This window comes from Equus przewalskii, chromosome 11 (genome assembly GCF_037783145.1).
Source record: "Equus przewalskii isolate Varuska chromosome 11, EquPr2, whole genome shotgun sequence".
NCBI classification, from domain to species: Eukaryota; Metazoa; Chordata; class Mammalia; order Perissodactyla; family Equidae; genus Equus; species Equus przewalskii.
In genome coordinates, this window is record NC_091841.1 from 28,423,167 (window position 1) to 28,436,617 (window position 13,451).

The 13,451-nt window shown below is 62.7% G+C and overlaps 1 protein-coding gene across 3 annotated transcripts; it reads right to left on the reverse strand.

The window, feature by feature from the left end:
* Positions 1 to 132: 132 nt before the first annotated feature.
* Positions 133 to 13,386, reverse strand: PITPNM1 (phosphatidylinositol transfer protein membrane associated 1). 3 transcript variants are annotated; one of them, XM_070565601.1, is made up of 24 exons: positions 13,172 to 13,386; positions 12,098 to 12,216; positions 10,423 to 10,637; positions 10,217 to 10,338; positions 9,790 to 10,014; positions 8,051 to 8,377; positions 7,878 to 7,973; positions 7,687 to 7,794; positions 6,902 to 6,963; positions 6,558 to 6,808; positions 6,051 to 6,240; positions 5,844 to 5,951; positions 5,441 to 5,598; positions 5,153 to 5,358; positions 4,511 to 4,681; positions 3,690 to 3,854; positions 3,312 to 3,460; positions 3,071 to 3,181; positions 2,527 to 2,643; positions 2,172 to 2,320; positions 1,939 to 2,088; positions 1,674 to 1,857; positions 1,260 to 1,388; positions 133 to 627 (listed from the first exon to the last, which is right to left on the reverse strand). In XM_070565601.1, the coding sequence occupies exons 2-24, from the start codon at positions 12,173 to 12,175 to the stop codon at positions 364 to 366; spliced, it is 3,735 nt and encodes a 1,244-aa protein (XP_070421702.1). In that variant the 5' UTR covers positions 12,176 to 12,216; positions 13,172 to 13,386; the 3' UTR covers positions 133 to 363. The 3 variants fall into 3 exon arrangements, with proteins under 3 accessions (XP_070421702.1, XP_070421704.1, XP_070421703.1); XM_070565603.1 differs by having other exon boundaries at positions 9,668 to 10,014; positions 13,172 to 13,347; XM_070565602.1 differs by lacking the exon at positions 4,511 to 4,681 and having other exon boundaries at positions 13,172 to 13,382.
* Between the last annotated feature and the right edge of the window lie 65 nt (positions 13,387 to 13,451).

Sequence of the window (13,451 nt, forward strand, 5' to 3'; positions counted from 1 at the left end):
CCCTGTGAACTGAAAGGCTGGCCCAGGTGGGGTGGGCCGGGCTGGGTGGGCTGACTCTGTCCAGGGGGAGGACAGAACCCTCCATGAGACCTTCGAGGCTGCCCTGTGATGCCAGGTGGGAGGAAAATCATGTGGGATGCAGGTGGTGTTTATTTTCACAATTTACACACTAGAGAAGCCTCTGGCCCCCCCTGCTCCCTCCTTCCTCCCCCTGGGACTGGGTCCCTCCTGTATGGAAGGGAAGTAACACTGAGGGGCAGGCAGTGATGCAGGGTGTGGGGCCGGGCCCCCAGCCTCCCGCACACGCACTTGGGCCCCTCACGTGTGTGAATAAATAAGCCAGGTCCAGCCAGAGGTTGGGTCTCACTCTTCGCTGTCCAACTTGAGGCTGACGCTTCGGGCCTTGCCCCGGGCCAGGGTGGTGGGCGGCGTCCCCGGGCCCTCGCGCTCCGCCTGGCTGGGGCCCCGTGAGCGGAGCAGCTGGCTCTGTTTGCGGAGGAAGTCCACAGGGGCAGCCCCCCCATAGCTGCTCTTGGCCAGGGTGGCCCTTGAGGGCGCCGCGGGGGCATGAGGGTGTGAACCTGCCTCTAGTTGGCCCAGATGGGCCACGTAGCCATCCGACAGGAACTGTGGGCAGAGATAAGGGGACGGTGGTCTCAGGCCTATACGCTGCTTCAACTGCCCTCCCTAGGTTGCTGGGCAGTGCTGGCTGCCTGGCAAGCCTGGCACAGCCTGACCCAGAGAATTCCAGATAGGAACTCCAGGCTGGGAGCCTGGGCACCCTGGCTTTACTCCTAGCTCTGCCCCTCTCTGGGCCTCAGTTTTCTCATCTGTAAAATGGGATCGTGGGGTGGCGGAATGATGGCCACGAACATTTAGCAGGCAATTGCGCTGTGCCCAACGCTGGGCACGTTGGTGTGCAGTAAATCATGTCATGTTCGCAATAGCTGTTGAGGTTGGTGCCATCGGCCATTTGACAGACAAGAAACTGAGGCTCAGAAAGGTGGAGGACCATGCCCAGGGCCATGCCAGAGTGGAGCCAGCACTCCAGGTCTTGAGCACACTCCAACCTGAGTGATCAATCCTGGTCTGCCCGGCAACTCCGAGCTGCTCATGACTCTGTCCTAGGAGGAGCCCAGGTCCCCTGCGGCTGGCCAGGCTTCTCAGAGCCCCTTCCGCAGCTGCTGCTTAGCACAGGTGGTCCTTATGGCCGCAGACCCAGGCTCCTGCTCCCCCCTCCCCCTTCCCTTGGCCCTCACCTGGCATTGCGCCTGTAGCTTCCTCACGGCGCGGCCCACGATGTAGGTCTGGCTCGGGGACAGGCCCAGCGCCGCGTAGACGGCCACGTCTTTAGGGGACCCGTAGCCGGCCACGATGTTCAGTTCCACCTGTAACCAGAGGGGCCAGCCGTCCGCTCGGGGGAGGGGTCGTGAGGCTGGGCGTGGGGCCTGTTGGGCTTCCCGGGTCCACTGTTTCCGGGGCGGGATCACTGGGTCTCCCCAGCATGCCCCAAGGACTAGGGGCTCCTTGGACCACGAGGGGGCAGGACCCTAAGGGCCTCTCCAGTCAGTCAGGGTCCGGGGACCGGTGGGAGTGGGACCAGGTAAGCCTCCACCGGGCTACAGCCCGAGGCGGGGGCGGGGGCGGAGGCGGGCCCTTCCCCGGGCGCGCACCTCCTGCACCAGGCTCTGCAGAAACATCGCCTTCTGGCGCAGCGGGTCGTGGGTGAGGCCGTCGCAGAAGGAGACGACGCCGTGGGGGAAGTTGTGCTGCGACAGCCAGGCCACCACGCGGTGCTTCTGCATGTCGGGCCGGCCTGTCACATACACGATCAGGTAGCCCGCGTCCTGCCAGTGCCTGCGGGGTGGGACGGCCGTCAGCTCCACTCCGGGGGGTGGCGCCGGTCACCGCGGCTAGCCGGGCGGCGGCCGCTCTTACCTGACCACGTCCACGGCGCCGGCGCGCACCTTGGGGTCGCTGCCCATGATGGAGACGCTGGCGGTGAAGGAGCCGTCGATGCTGAAGACCACGGCCTCGGTGCCGCGGGCCACCACGGTCAGGCAGCACTCGGCGTACGTGTGGTCGCCCCTGTGGCCCAGGGCGGCGTGAGCGGCGCGGGGCCGAGGCCCGGGGAGCCCTGCCCCGCAGAGGCCCGGCCGCCCCGCGCTCACCTGACCACCATGCGCACCGGGTAGACACCGATGCCCAGCGCACGCTCGGTGGGCACCGGGAAGGTGAGGCGGCCCGAGCTGTTGGTGACTTCGGTGCCAAAGTGGATCCACTTGCCGGACAGCGGCTGCGTCATGATGTAGACGTCCACCTAGCCAGGAGAGGGGGCGAGAGCGTCCATGGGGCGGAGCCCCCGGGCACCCTCTGACCGTGACCGGAGGCGGGCGGAGGTGGGCCTGTCGTTGGGACCTGGAGCTGTCCTGGGGACGTGAGGCGGGACTGGACGTGAGCTCCGGGCTGGGGCGAGGTGGGCCCCATGGGGGCGGGTCTACCGGGGCCGAGGCTGTGCGTCCTGACCTTCTCTCCGGTGAGCGTGACCACGTCCAAAGGCCCGTACATGAAGCGCCCGTTCAGCACCTGGGGGCGGCCCTCGCACACCACCGTGTCGCTCGCCCGGTGGTTGGAAGTGACGTTCTGACGGGAGGAGACGGCATGAGGCCGCAGCCAGGAGATGGCGGGGATGCGGGGGGAGCTGGTGAGGGGGACCGGGCCTAGATGGCTGCTGCGGGAGAGCGGCAAGGCCCAAGGGGTGGGCGCTTTTGCGGACCCCGACCCTAGGCCATGAGTTCGTGTGTGTAGACTGCAGTTCGGAGGGAGCGGAGCTGAGACAGGTCGGAATGTGGAGGATGAGGCGGGGTGGGGTGAGCGCGCCTCGGACACCTGACTTGGCTGGGAGAGGGGAGGAGACCAGTGGTTCCCAGGGGCGGGGCCAAGGTATGAGGAGGCGGGGCCAGGACGACAGCGGGCGGGGCGGGACCGTGAAGACCATCCGAACGAGGATGGGTGCTGGGGAGAGGACCTGGCAAGGCCTAGCTTTTGCCGGGAGTGGCAGGGTTCATACCCGGATCTTGACTTGCGTGCGTTTGCGCTGCCATTTCTCCCTGGGGAAGGCCGGGCTGTAGATAGACGGCTCCTCGCACTCGGTCAGCTGTGGCCGCTCCTTCTCGATCACCTGCTCAGGATCCGGCGAGCCCACGTGAACGGGGGTGGGGGTGGGTGCGGGGGTGCTGCTGAGGCTTCCCCTCCCCCGGCTCCCCATCCTTGTCCGGTTCCCATCTCCCGCCCCTTATCCCCGGGCCCACCTGGCGCAGGATGAAGGCTACCACATCGGCAGACTCCCAGTAGCTGGCATGGAAGAGGTGGGGCAGCGTGACGGTGGGGAAGGCGGTGAGCGCCTCGGGGCAGTAGAGTGAGTAGTCGATCCGCTTGGTCCCCCACCAGCGCTCCAGGACTGCACGGCCACGCGGGCAGTGGGTCAGGGGTGGCCTCCCACCCGGTGCCCACCCGTCTGGCCCCTGGGTGCTCTTCCCGCCCTCCTTTCTGCCAAGCCTCATCTTTGCTGAGTCTGGGCTGGGTGCTAGGGGACGGGGGTTGCAGAGCACATGCTGGGGGCAGGGGTGCTTCAGCTGGAGGTGGAGTAAGTGTCCCCCCCACCCAGGCAGGGTGGCTGGCTCACTTACTCTTAACCACCTCACTGGTAGTGCTGGGGGCAGCTGGTTGGGCAGGTGGCTCAGTGCCTAACTCACTGCCCTTCCAGAAGGCACCGCTGGCAGAGGTGGGTGTTGAGGGCACCAACGTCTCCAGCTCCTCCAGGAAGAGGCCTGAGTGGGTCTGCAGAGTGTCAGCTGAGGGAGGAGAGACAACCTGAGCAGCAGGCGGGGTCAGGCTGCCCGCCTCTCTTCCCACCAGGGGTTCCAGGACAGCTACGCCCCCATGCCTCTGCCATCTTCCATGCCAGCCCTGCCTGGTCAGGTCTTGGCTGAGGCTGAAACTGACCCATATCTGGGTGGAAGTGAAGAGTGGGGGGCATTCTCTCCTCTTAGCTCACCCTAACAGCCAACAGGGCACCCTAACCCAGCACAGGCACACTTATCTCATGGGGCCAAACGGGTAGCCACTTGCATGCATACATGTACACGCCCCACACTAACACATGAACACAAGTGCATATGGAGACACAGTGCACCCCTACACACAGACACAGCAGCCCCTCCACACTGGCGGCTGCGCTCAGACACTGGCACACCACTGTGACTCTGTCTCTTCTCTCTAGCCCAGTCATCACCACTGCCCCTCACTCCTGGGCAGAGAATGTCAGAGAGTCCAGGGGATCCAGACCCCTCAAGGGGCCAGGGTAGTGTTCCCTGGTCCTGGGAGTGGTGATTTGAGTTTACCAATGATGTAGGAACTGCCTTGTGTGTTCTTGGATGAGGGGGCCCATCCTCATCTCTCTCTCTCGGTACCCTCTTTCTTTCCTCCTTTATCTTGGTTGGGGGCGTACCCAGCAGCAGGGACGAGCCGTCTCCCAGGGGGAACTTCTGGTAGCGGGGCACGGCCAGTGGGGCGATGGCCTGGAACTTGGGGGCCAGTAGGGGCTCAAGACGGGAGGCGCAGGGGTCGGCCGCGTGGAAGAGGTTGTAGATCTGCTCACAGGCTGGGCGCATCTGGGCCACTGGTACCCAGAAGATAAAGGGGAGAGGGGGCTCAGCTGGGCATTCTGGGAGGTAGGTGGTGTGGGAAACAGCACCCTGACCTGCTGTGTGACCCTGAGCCAGCACTTCCCAAACTGCATGCCCTGGGAGGTCACCAGGGTCCTGCTTAAAGTGAGACAGGCCTCGCCTTAGAAGGAATCAGAACCTTCGATTTACTGATTCAGTTCAGGATGCAGCATTTCCCATGCCCCTTGGACCCCTTCTCATGCACAGCATCTGTGGGCGTGAGTTCCTCCCAGTGCACTGTGGAAAACTCAACCTTAGCAAGTCCCTTCTTTCTGGGCCTCACGTTCCCCTTCTCTAGCCAGGCCACTTAATTTGTACAGTGGGGGAGGGCAAGAACACCAGCATCTCAGGTGAGACAAAAGACCAGAGGAGATGGGGGAAGGGCTGATGAAGGATGAGGCAGAACCCCTGCCCTGAGGGCTCACCCTCCAAGGCAGGCATCACAGTTTTGCGCAGAGCCAGCACCAGGCCCAACGGGGAGCCGAAGAGGAAGAAGCCAGAGACCTTGAAGTCGAGGCGGGCGGCGCTGGTGGGGCCATCCGAAGCCTCAGAGGGGGCGGCAGGCGGGCAGGAGGCTGTGCTTACCCGCCGGGGCTCCCCAGAGGAGGCAGTTGGGGGGGCCGCCTGCAGGCTACAGAGGAGGGCTGCTCAGTGCTGCTGCCTCTGCAGCCCAGCACAAGCCCAGGGCAGGGGAGCTGGGGCGGGAGCGTCACCTGTTCTGAGAGCCCTCGAGCTCTGGACTGGCCAGATCGCTGGGGGCACGCTGGGAGGGCAGGGCTGAGGGTTCTGGGCTGGCCCGGCCCAGCCCCTCAGCCCCATCTGCCAGGGGGTCCCGCGTTGGGCCAACCTCCGGGGAGAGCAGCTCATTGTTCTAGATGGAACAGGGGACAGAAATACCTTAGGCCTGAAGACAATTCAATTTCTACTTATTTGGAAGTGAGGAGAGAGGCTTGAGGTTTGGCAAGGACTCAAAGAAAGAAGGTGGTCAGAGCCCCAGAGGGGATGGAATGAGGCAGCAGGGGGACCTGCCTGCAGAGAGGTCACATTCCATAGGGCAGAGACCTAGAGCCGGAGAGATACCCCCTTCCTGAAGAGATGGGGCTGGGTGACACTGACCATGCTCCCTCTGCGGCTGCTGCCCCGGCTCCCTGTGCCTGCGCTGGCACTATGACAGAGCGCATCAAAGCCCAGGATTCCACCGACGCCATCTCCGATTAGCACCACCTGTGCGAGAGGGTGGCACCATCAGGAGGGGCTGCAGTGAAGGCAAGAGGATGGAGGGCTCCGATGGCAAGCTTCTCAGGAACATCCCTAGCCTCTGACCTGCCCGCAGAAGCCAGCGCCCTCAGATGAGCGCAGGAAGGCGGCATAGGCCTGGTTGGTGCGGGCAATGACGGTGGCCACAGCGCCCTGGTAGCGGGAGGATGAGGTGGCCAGCAGCGGCAGGGCAGCCAGTGGGATGTGGTCCTGGGAGCGGGACAGGCTGTCACCATCATGGCTGTAGGGGCTCAGGCTGCAGAAGGAGGAAGTATGGTGGGTGGGTGGGGGGCCGCCAGCCGGGCTACTGCCCCCTCCAAGTCCCCTTGCCCTGCTGGCAAGTCCTAGCACCATGGGCCTTTGTGGGGAGCATCAGCATGCAAGAGGCCTTTGTGATGGAGCCATTGACTAGAAACTGAGGTCCAGCCAGGTAGGTCTCTGGCCCAGGTTTATGGCTTCCCTGCCTCCTCCCCCTTCCCACCGTGGGGCCTCACTCAACCCGGGAGCCGCCAGGTGGCTGACTGCACCTTGGAGACCCTGTGTGTCCCCCACCCTGCCACCCATGACCAGTACTTGGAGACAAGGGCATAGGCGGCAGCACAGATGGGTGGGCAGGGCACCAGGCGCAGCGCCACGTGGCCTAGGGCCTCAGGGAAGTGGATGCGGGTGACGGCCTCGAAGGCCAGGCTCAGCGTCTGCACGTCTGCCTGCTTGGAGTTGGCGTCTCCAGGGCCCGAGTCCAGGATGTTGCCACTGTGCAGGATGAGGAAGAGGGCGTGGACTGCACAGGCCTCGGCCCCCAGCTCCCCGGCTCCGTCCGGGCCCTGTGGGGCACAGTGGGGTGCCAGGGGTGTCAGGGTAGTGGCCCGGCCAGCAGAGGCGCAGAACTGTGATGTGGGGTGGCCGACCACACTCACCTCTGAGTCCCTGGGTGCTCGGGCCCCTTCCCCGATGTCCTTGGCGGCCTCAGCCCCAAGGTCTATAGGACAGGGGAAAGCCAGTGAAGGAGCCTGATGGGTTTGTGGGGATCCCCTTATCTGGCACTTCTGGTACCCCTGCTCTGCTGTCTGCCCGAGTGGCCCCTTGGCCCCCCAGCTTCCTCTGACCTTCTCCTCTCACCCGACTCTCCCAGGTCATTTCACATTCCTGGGCCTTTGCACATTGCAGGGTCCTCCTGCTGTCAGTGATGCCTCTCCCCACAATGCCTGTTTGCCTGGAAAATTCCTTCTCATCCTACCCTATCCAATCTAGTTGCCACTAGCCACATGTGCCTATTTAAATTGAAATGAATGAAAGTACAATACAAAATTCAGCTCCTCAGTCACACTTGCCACATTTCAAGTGCTTGACAGCCACATGTGGCTAATGGCTAGAACACTTCCATCATCACAGAAAGGTCTGGTGGACGGAGCTGGTGCAATCCTTCAAAATCCAGCTTAGACATCACCTCCCACGTGAAGCCTTCCTGGACTCCAAATTAATTCCTCCATTCTTTGTGCTGTGTCTGAACCGTGAATACACTCCAGCCACGCATCCATCCATCCACCCATTACCCATTCAGTATTCATCCGTGTATTTAACAAGCACCCTCTCTGGATTGCCATTCGTCTTAAGACCTCATTAAACTTAGGACTGAGTTGTTCTCTGAGTCCCCACTGCATACGGGGTGCTGGTGGCTGGCCACCTGGTGCAGGATCTTTACCTGGCGCCCCCTCCGCCTCCATAGGAGAGGCAAAGGCATCGATGAAATCATTGGAGTTCCACTTGGTCATCTCCTTGGGAAAGACCTCGTCACTGTCCGAGAAGCCTTCTGAAGGGAGAAGGGGCTGTGTCATGGGGGGTAGGAGCTGCTCAGGGACAGCCCCACCCCCCAAATGCGGCTGCGGTGCTGACCGTGGGCATCAAAGAACTCCTCCTCGGAGCTGTTCTCAGAGTCTCGGGCGATGTTCTGCATGCGCCACTCGGACAGGCTCTGGGGAGACACGCCTCCTGCAGGGCCACATCAGCCTCAGCCTGAGAGTCCAGCCTGAGGGTCGCTTCCTCCTGTCCCCGTGCCCCAGCCTCACCTCCATGCTGGGACGAGTAGGAGGAACGGGAGGATGAGGACCACTGCTTGCTGAAGCTGGCATCCGGTGAGGCATCAGGGCCAGGGGGGGCCTCGGGCCCATCGGGGGTGCCAGCATGGCTGGCCCCAGCCCGGGTCTCGGTACTTGGCTTCCCAGGGGGCTGGGCCTCGGGCCCCTCACTGCCCGTGTTGCACTTGGCCATGCGCTGTGCCAGCATGCGGGCAGTCTCTTCCTCCAGTGCTCGGATGTCAGCCATGCTCAGCTCTGTCCACTCATCCTGCCAGCACCAGGCCTGGCGGTGGGCCCGCAGCATCACCCGGCGCAGACCTGTAGGTGCCCAGGCATCAGAGCCTTGCTCCCCTGCTCCCAGGTTCTCTGCTGCTGCAGCTGCATGCCCAGCCCTTGAGCTCGGGTAATGGCTCCCCTGGGCACACCCCCCACCCAGAGCCACAAAGTAGGGCGGGGCAAGTGCCATCCAGGAGATGGGAGTGGAAACGGGCACATCTGTCTTCCTGCCTCACTTCCCTCCCTGCCCACTGCTTCTTCTATCCCTCTGGACACCCCAACTCTGAGCACAGACCCCATCCCAACACCCTGGGAAGCTGGGACCAATGCTTGTTCTCGCTCTCTTTCAGCTGGCTTCCTGCTGACTTCCTCAGAGGAGTTAACAATCAAGGCATTAACAGTTAATGAAATTGTTGATGGTTAATGAAGATGTTAATAGTTAATGAGAGTGTTGGCACTTAGTGAAAGTTGTAGCGAAAGATGATACCCATTCAGGATATTTTCATCCTAAGCAGAGGAATAAAGTTAGAAACTTCCATATCTAGAAAATAAAGTAATAATGGTTGAATTATCATTATAAACTTCTGGAAGGAAATATATCAGAATCTTAATAGTGGTTATATGTGAGTGATTTTCATTTTGTTATTTGTGCTTTTTTGGTATTTTTCCAAGTGCAAGACAAAGAGCCTGTATTACTCTTTGAGCTCAATTTCCTCATCTGTAAAGTGGGAATAATAAAAGTCCTTACCTTGAGGGTGTTGTGGGGTCAAAGGAGATCTTGCATGAAAAGTGATAAGCAAAGGATCTGGCAAGTGTGATCATTAGGTCAATGTGAGCTCTTAATGTCTGGCCCAACCTCCTCTGCGTTTACAGAAGGGAAAATTACGGAGCAGAGGTGGGAAGTGGCTGGAGGTTCCAGGACAGTCTATAGCAGGTGGCCCATCCTCAGACCGGGGAGGTGGGGCAGGGCTGAACTGCAGAAGCTGAGGGGTTAGGTTTAGCGGGGTGTGAAACAGGGGCTCCTGGAGACCAGGATGGGACTCTGGGAGCTGAGGGTGGGAGGGACCTTGAGAGAATGACATCAGAGTCACAGCCTTAGCCTGCGCTCCTTAGCATGTTGCCTCCTGAGAGTCTCTAAGTCTCACTCAACTCATAGAACATTGGAGAATCTTAGAATCTTAATGGATTAGAAGCAGCATCTCTGTCAGAGCTGGCATCGACCTCAGAGATCATGTTGCCAGCTTCTTGCCTCCTGACTCTTACTGTGCTTCAAGGCTAGGCTCCCCCGACCCCCCACCAGGCTCTGCTGCTCCCCTCGGCCTCAGTGCTCACACATCAAATGGAAGTGATGGCTTTATGCTTCTGTGTCCCCCGTAGACGGGGAGCATCCATGGCTCAAACCCGGGGCCTGGTGCATGCTGGGTAAATGGAACCTCCCGCGGCTGGGCGCTCACCAACATCGTGGATGAATTGCTCAATCTTGGCCTGCATGCCCCAGTAGCGGAACTCGACCTTGCACAGCTTATAGGCGCACATGAGGGGACCCGTCTGGGCCGCGGTACGCGCCCAGTCATCAGCCAGCGGCCCCCGGCCCGTCTTGGCTGAGCGGTACAGCCGGGGGTCCTCTTCTGCTTTGTACTCGCCTGGGGCCACGGCATCCCGCACGATGTCGATGGTGTCTGAGGGGGTTCCAGCAGCACTGAGCAATGCCTGCCCCCTCCAGCCCCTGCCGCCCCTTTCCCGCCTGGGGTGGGAGGGCAGCCTTTCACAGACAGGAAGCCGAGTCCAGGAGAAAGCCTGGGACTTGGCAGAGGCTGCCCGTCAAGGCAGGAGGTGGCCTGAGAGGGGCTCCCGGGTCCCCCCACTGGCTCCAGGCCTCACCCAGGATGCGCTGTCTCCTCTCAGCCCCGCTCAGGTTGAAGACGTTTGGCTGCTGCCCCCCATCAGGCAGGTAATAGGTCTCTATTTCAATGGAGAATTTCTCCACGAAGGGGCAAGTGTACCTGGGCAGAGGGCAGGGGTGAGGGTCACTACTGTGCCCACCAGGGCTGTTCCCCTCGTGGCCCCAGGCATGCCCCCTGACTCACCGGGTCCGGGTGTAGGGATAAGCGTTCCAGGATTCCTCCTCCACCTGCAGGGCGGCCTTGGGCAGCAGGGCCCGGAACCAGCCTGGGATGTGGGAGCCCACGTGGTACACCTTGTGTGTGTACTGCCCGCTGCCGCCAGGCCCATCCGTGTAGGGCCGGTTGGCCAGGATCTCCACACCGCTGCCCTCGCCACTTGACTCCTCCCGGCTCTTTTTCTGTAGCACAGGGCAGAGCAGAAGAGGCAGCTCAGCCCCAGCTCAGCTCCTGGGGCCCCCAGCTTGGCCTAGCCCCCTGTGCAGCTCTGGGGCCCTAGTCGCAGCCTTTCCAACTCCCTGAAACCTGACCGTGGCCCCCTGCAGCTCCTGGGCTCAGGATCACAGCCACTGTCCAGTCCTCCACAGGGTTTGGCAACCCCGTGCTCAGTCATTCAAGTATTTACTGAATGTCTGCTGTATTCCAGGCATTGTTTGGATTATATTAATTGGGATCTGTTGATGAAAGAACAAAGACCCCCGCCTGCCCTTGTGGAATTTACGTTCTAGTAGAGGGAGACAGGTAACAAAGAAAGCAAATTATATGGTATCAGAAGGCAGTAAGTGCCATGGGAAAAAGCATAGAATAGGGTCAGGGGCATCGAGTTGGGAGTTGCAATTTTGATCGGATGGTGAGGGAAGGTGTCATTGAGAAGATGACATGACCGTGATTTGAACATGACGAAGCGGGTGGAGGCTGTAGAGCGCATGTGGGGTAGGGGGACGTATTCCAGGCAGAGGGGCAGCCACTGCAGGCTCCTGAGGTGGGAGCAGGCTTCATGTGCTCCAGGCCCAGCGAGGAGGCCAGGGTGGAAGGATGGAGGAGAGTAAAAGTGGCCCCAGCTCTCTGAGGACCTGACCTGGTCCCCTCCCTCGCTGGACCCCAATACCAGCTCCTGCCACACCTCTCCTAGTTTGAGAGCATCAGCTCCTGCCCTTTTATAGCTCTGGAGCCTGAACTTGGCCCACTCGACTGCTTGAGGCTGGGTCCTGGCCCTCTTGCCTCTGCAGACGGATCTTACATTTCTGGCGAACACATCTGGAGCAGGCCTCTCTGAGGGCCTGCACCAACCCTCTCCCCTCACTGAGAGCCTGCCGTGGCTCACTCTGCTCACAGCCCAAGCCCAGGGCCCTACCCGCTTCTTCTTAGCCTAGCCCCCTCCACCACCCTCTGAGGTCCCCGCCTGCCCCTCTCTGTCACAGCTTTTGGGGCCTGATCCTTATGCCGTCTCCCTGACCACCTGGGGTTGCCAAGATCCTACCCTCTGGGGACTCCCTCCCAGCCTTCTCTGCCACCTGGCACCCCTCCTCTCTCCTCATCACTCTTGCCTCCTCATGCTCTCCTTTCCCTACCCCCATGGGATTAGATCCTAAGGAGGATTAAAGGAGATCAGACGTTGGCTGAGCGTCCACCACCGGCTGGGCACTTGGGGGATGGGGTGGCACCACTAGGCCCTTCTGTCCCGTTCCCCTGCCCTCTACATCCGAAAGGGGACCTCTCTCTCCTCCTCCAGCCTCTGAGCCCTTCCAAGCCCCGGAGCAGGATTGGCGGGTGTTGCGCTGGGCCTGGCCCCTTGTCCCAGGTGCGGTTACCCCATCATGAAGTATGGCCCCCCCCATCTCCTGTTTCCCACCGCCCTCACCTGGATCATGTAGAGCTGGGCCACCTGGTACTCGTCCAAGCTCATGGGCAGCAGAATGTGGTACTCCTTGATCAGCATCCTGAAGGCTCTCGGCCAGCCGCGCGCGGCCTCCGCTCCGCCTGGCGCAGGGCACCGCGCGGCCGTCAGTGCGGGGCGGCGGCGCGCGGCCCCGAGCCCTGCGCGCGGGCCGAGGGGCTCGGGCCGCGGGACCCCATGCCCGGGCCCGCCAACGGGGAATCAGAGGCGAGCCCAGCGCCGCCGCCAGCGCCGCCGGGGGCCGGGAGCCGCAGCGAGGCTGAGCGCTGACCTCTTTTCCTCGCAACCCCCGCCCCCCGCCCGCTCGTCACCATGGCAACCGCGCGCTGACGCGGGCCCCTCGGAGCGGCGGCCCCGGGCCGGTGGGCTCTCCCAGCCTCTCCGGCCGCGGCCGCGTCCTAAGCCCCCTGGAAACAGCATCCTTCGGGGACCCGCCCCCAGGAGCGCCGGGCCCCTCCTTCCGTGTCCGCCTTCCACACCCGGCCCCTCGGGGCCGCCCCCTGCATCCCTTTCCCAGAGTCAGTTGGGTCCCGTGTCCCCCACTCTAGACGTCCACTTCGGACCTTGCCCCCGGGGTGTCTCTCCGCGGAGCAGCCCCTTGCGCCCCTCCTCTTAGCATCTCTGTCAGTGTTCCCCACCCCCCGCATCCGAACCTACCTTCCAGGACTAGATTACTAACCCCTCCTCCCCCCGGACCTGCCTTTCTCACGGCTGGCAGCCCAGACCTCAACTTCCCTTTCCCCAGCATCCTTCCTGGACCCCCGGCACTTGTCTATGCAGCCATCCCACCATCGTTCCTGGGGTTGACTCCTTCGGACCGAGGCAAGAGTGGCTCCACTTGGTATCCCACGGGCCCCTTCCCAGGGAGCCCCGCTCCGCCCACCTGCGCCCGGTTTCGCTGCGGGCACCCCTCCCACCTGTCCGCCACCTCGCACCCCGCGAGCAGGCGAGAGGCCGCGCTGTCCCCACTTCCCTGTGCTCCGCGGCGTCCCCGTCCCCCGCCGCGCTCTTGGCCCGCCTGCCGACGTCCCGACTCACCTCTAGTTTAGGGCGGGCGCCCCCCACCCGATGCGAGCGAGGACGGACAGGCCGTGGGTCGGAGCCCGGGGCGCCCTCCGCCTCGGCCTCGGGTTCCAGCAGTGGCCGGACCCTCCGGAGGCGCAGCGCGGGCCCATGGCCCCGACCTTCCTCCGGGTCGGCCCGCAGGCGCCCCTGCCGTCCCTCCCCGCCGCCGCGCGTCACTGCGGCCGCCCCGCCCCCTTCCTGGGCCCGGCTGGCCCTCCCCACCCCTGCGGGGTCCGGGCAGCCCCGCCCGCGG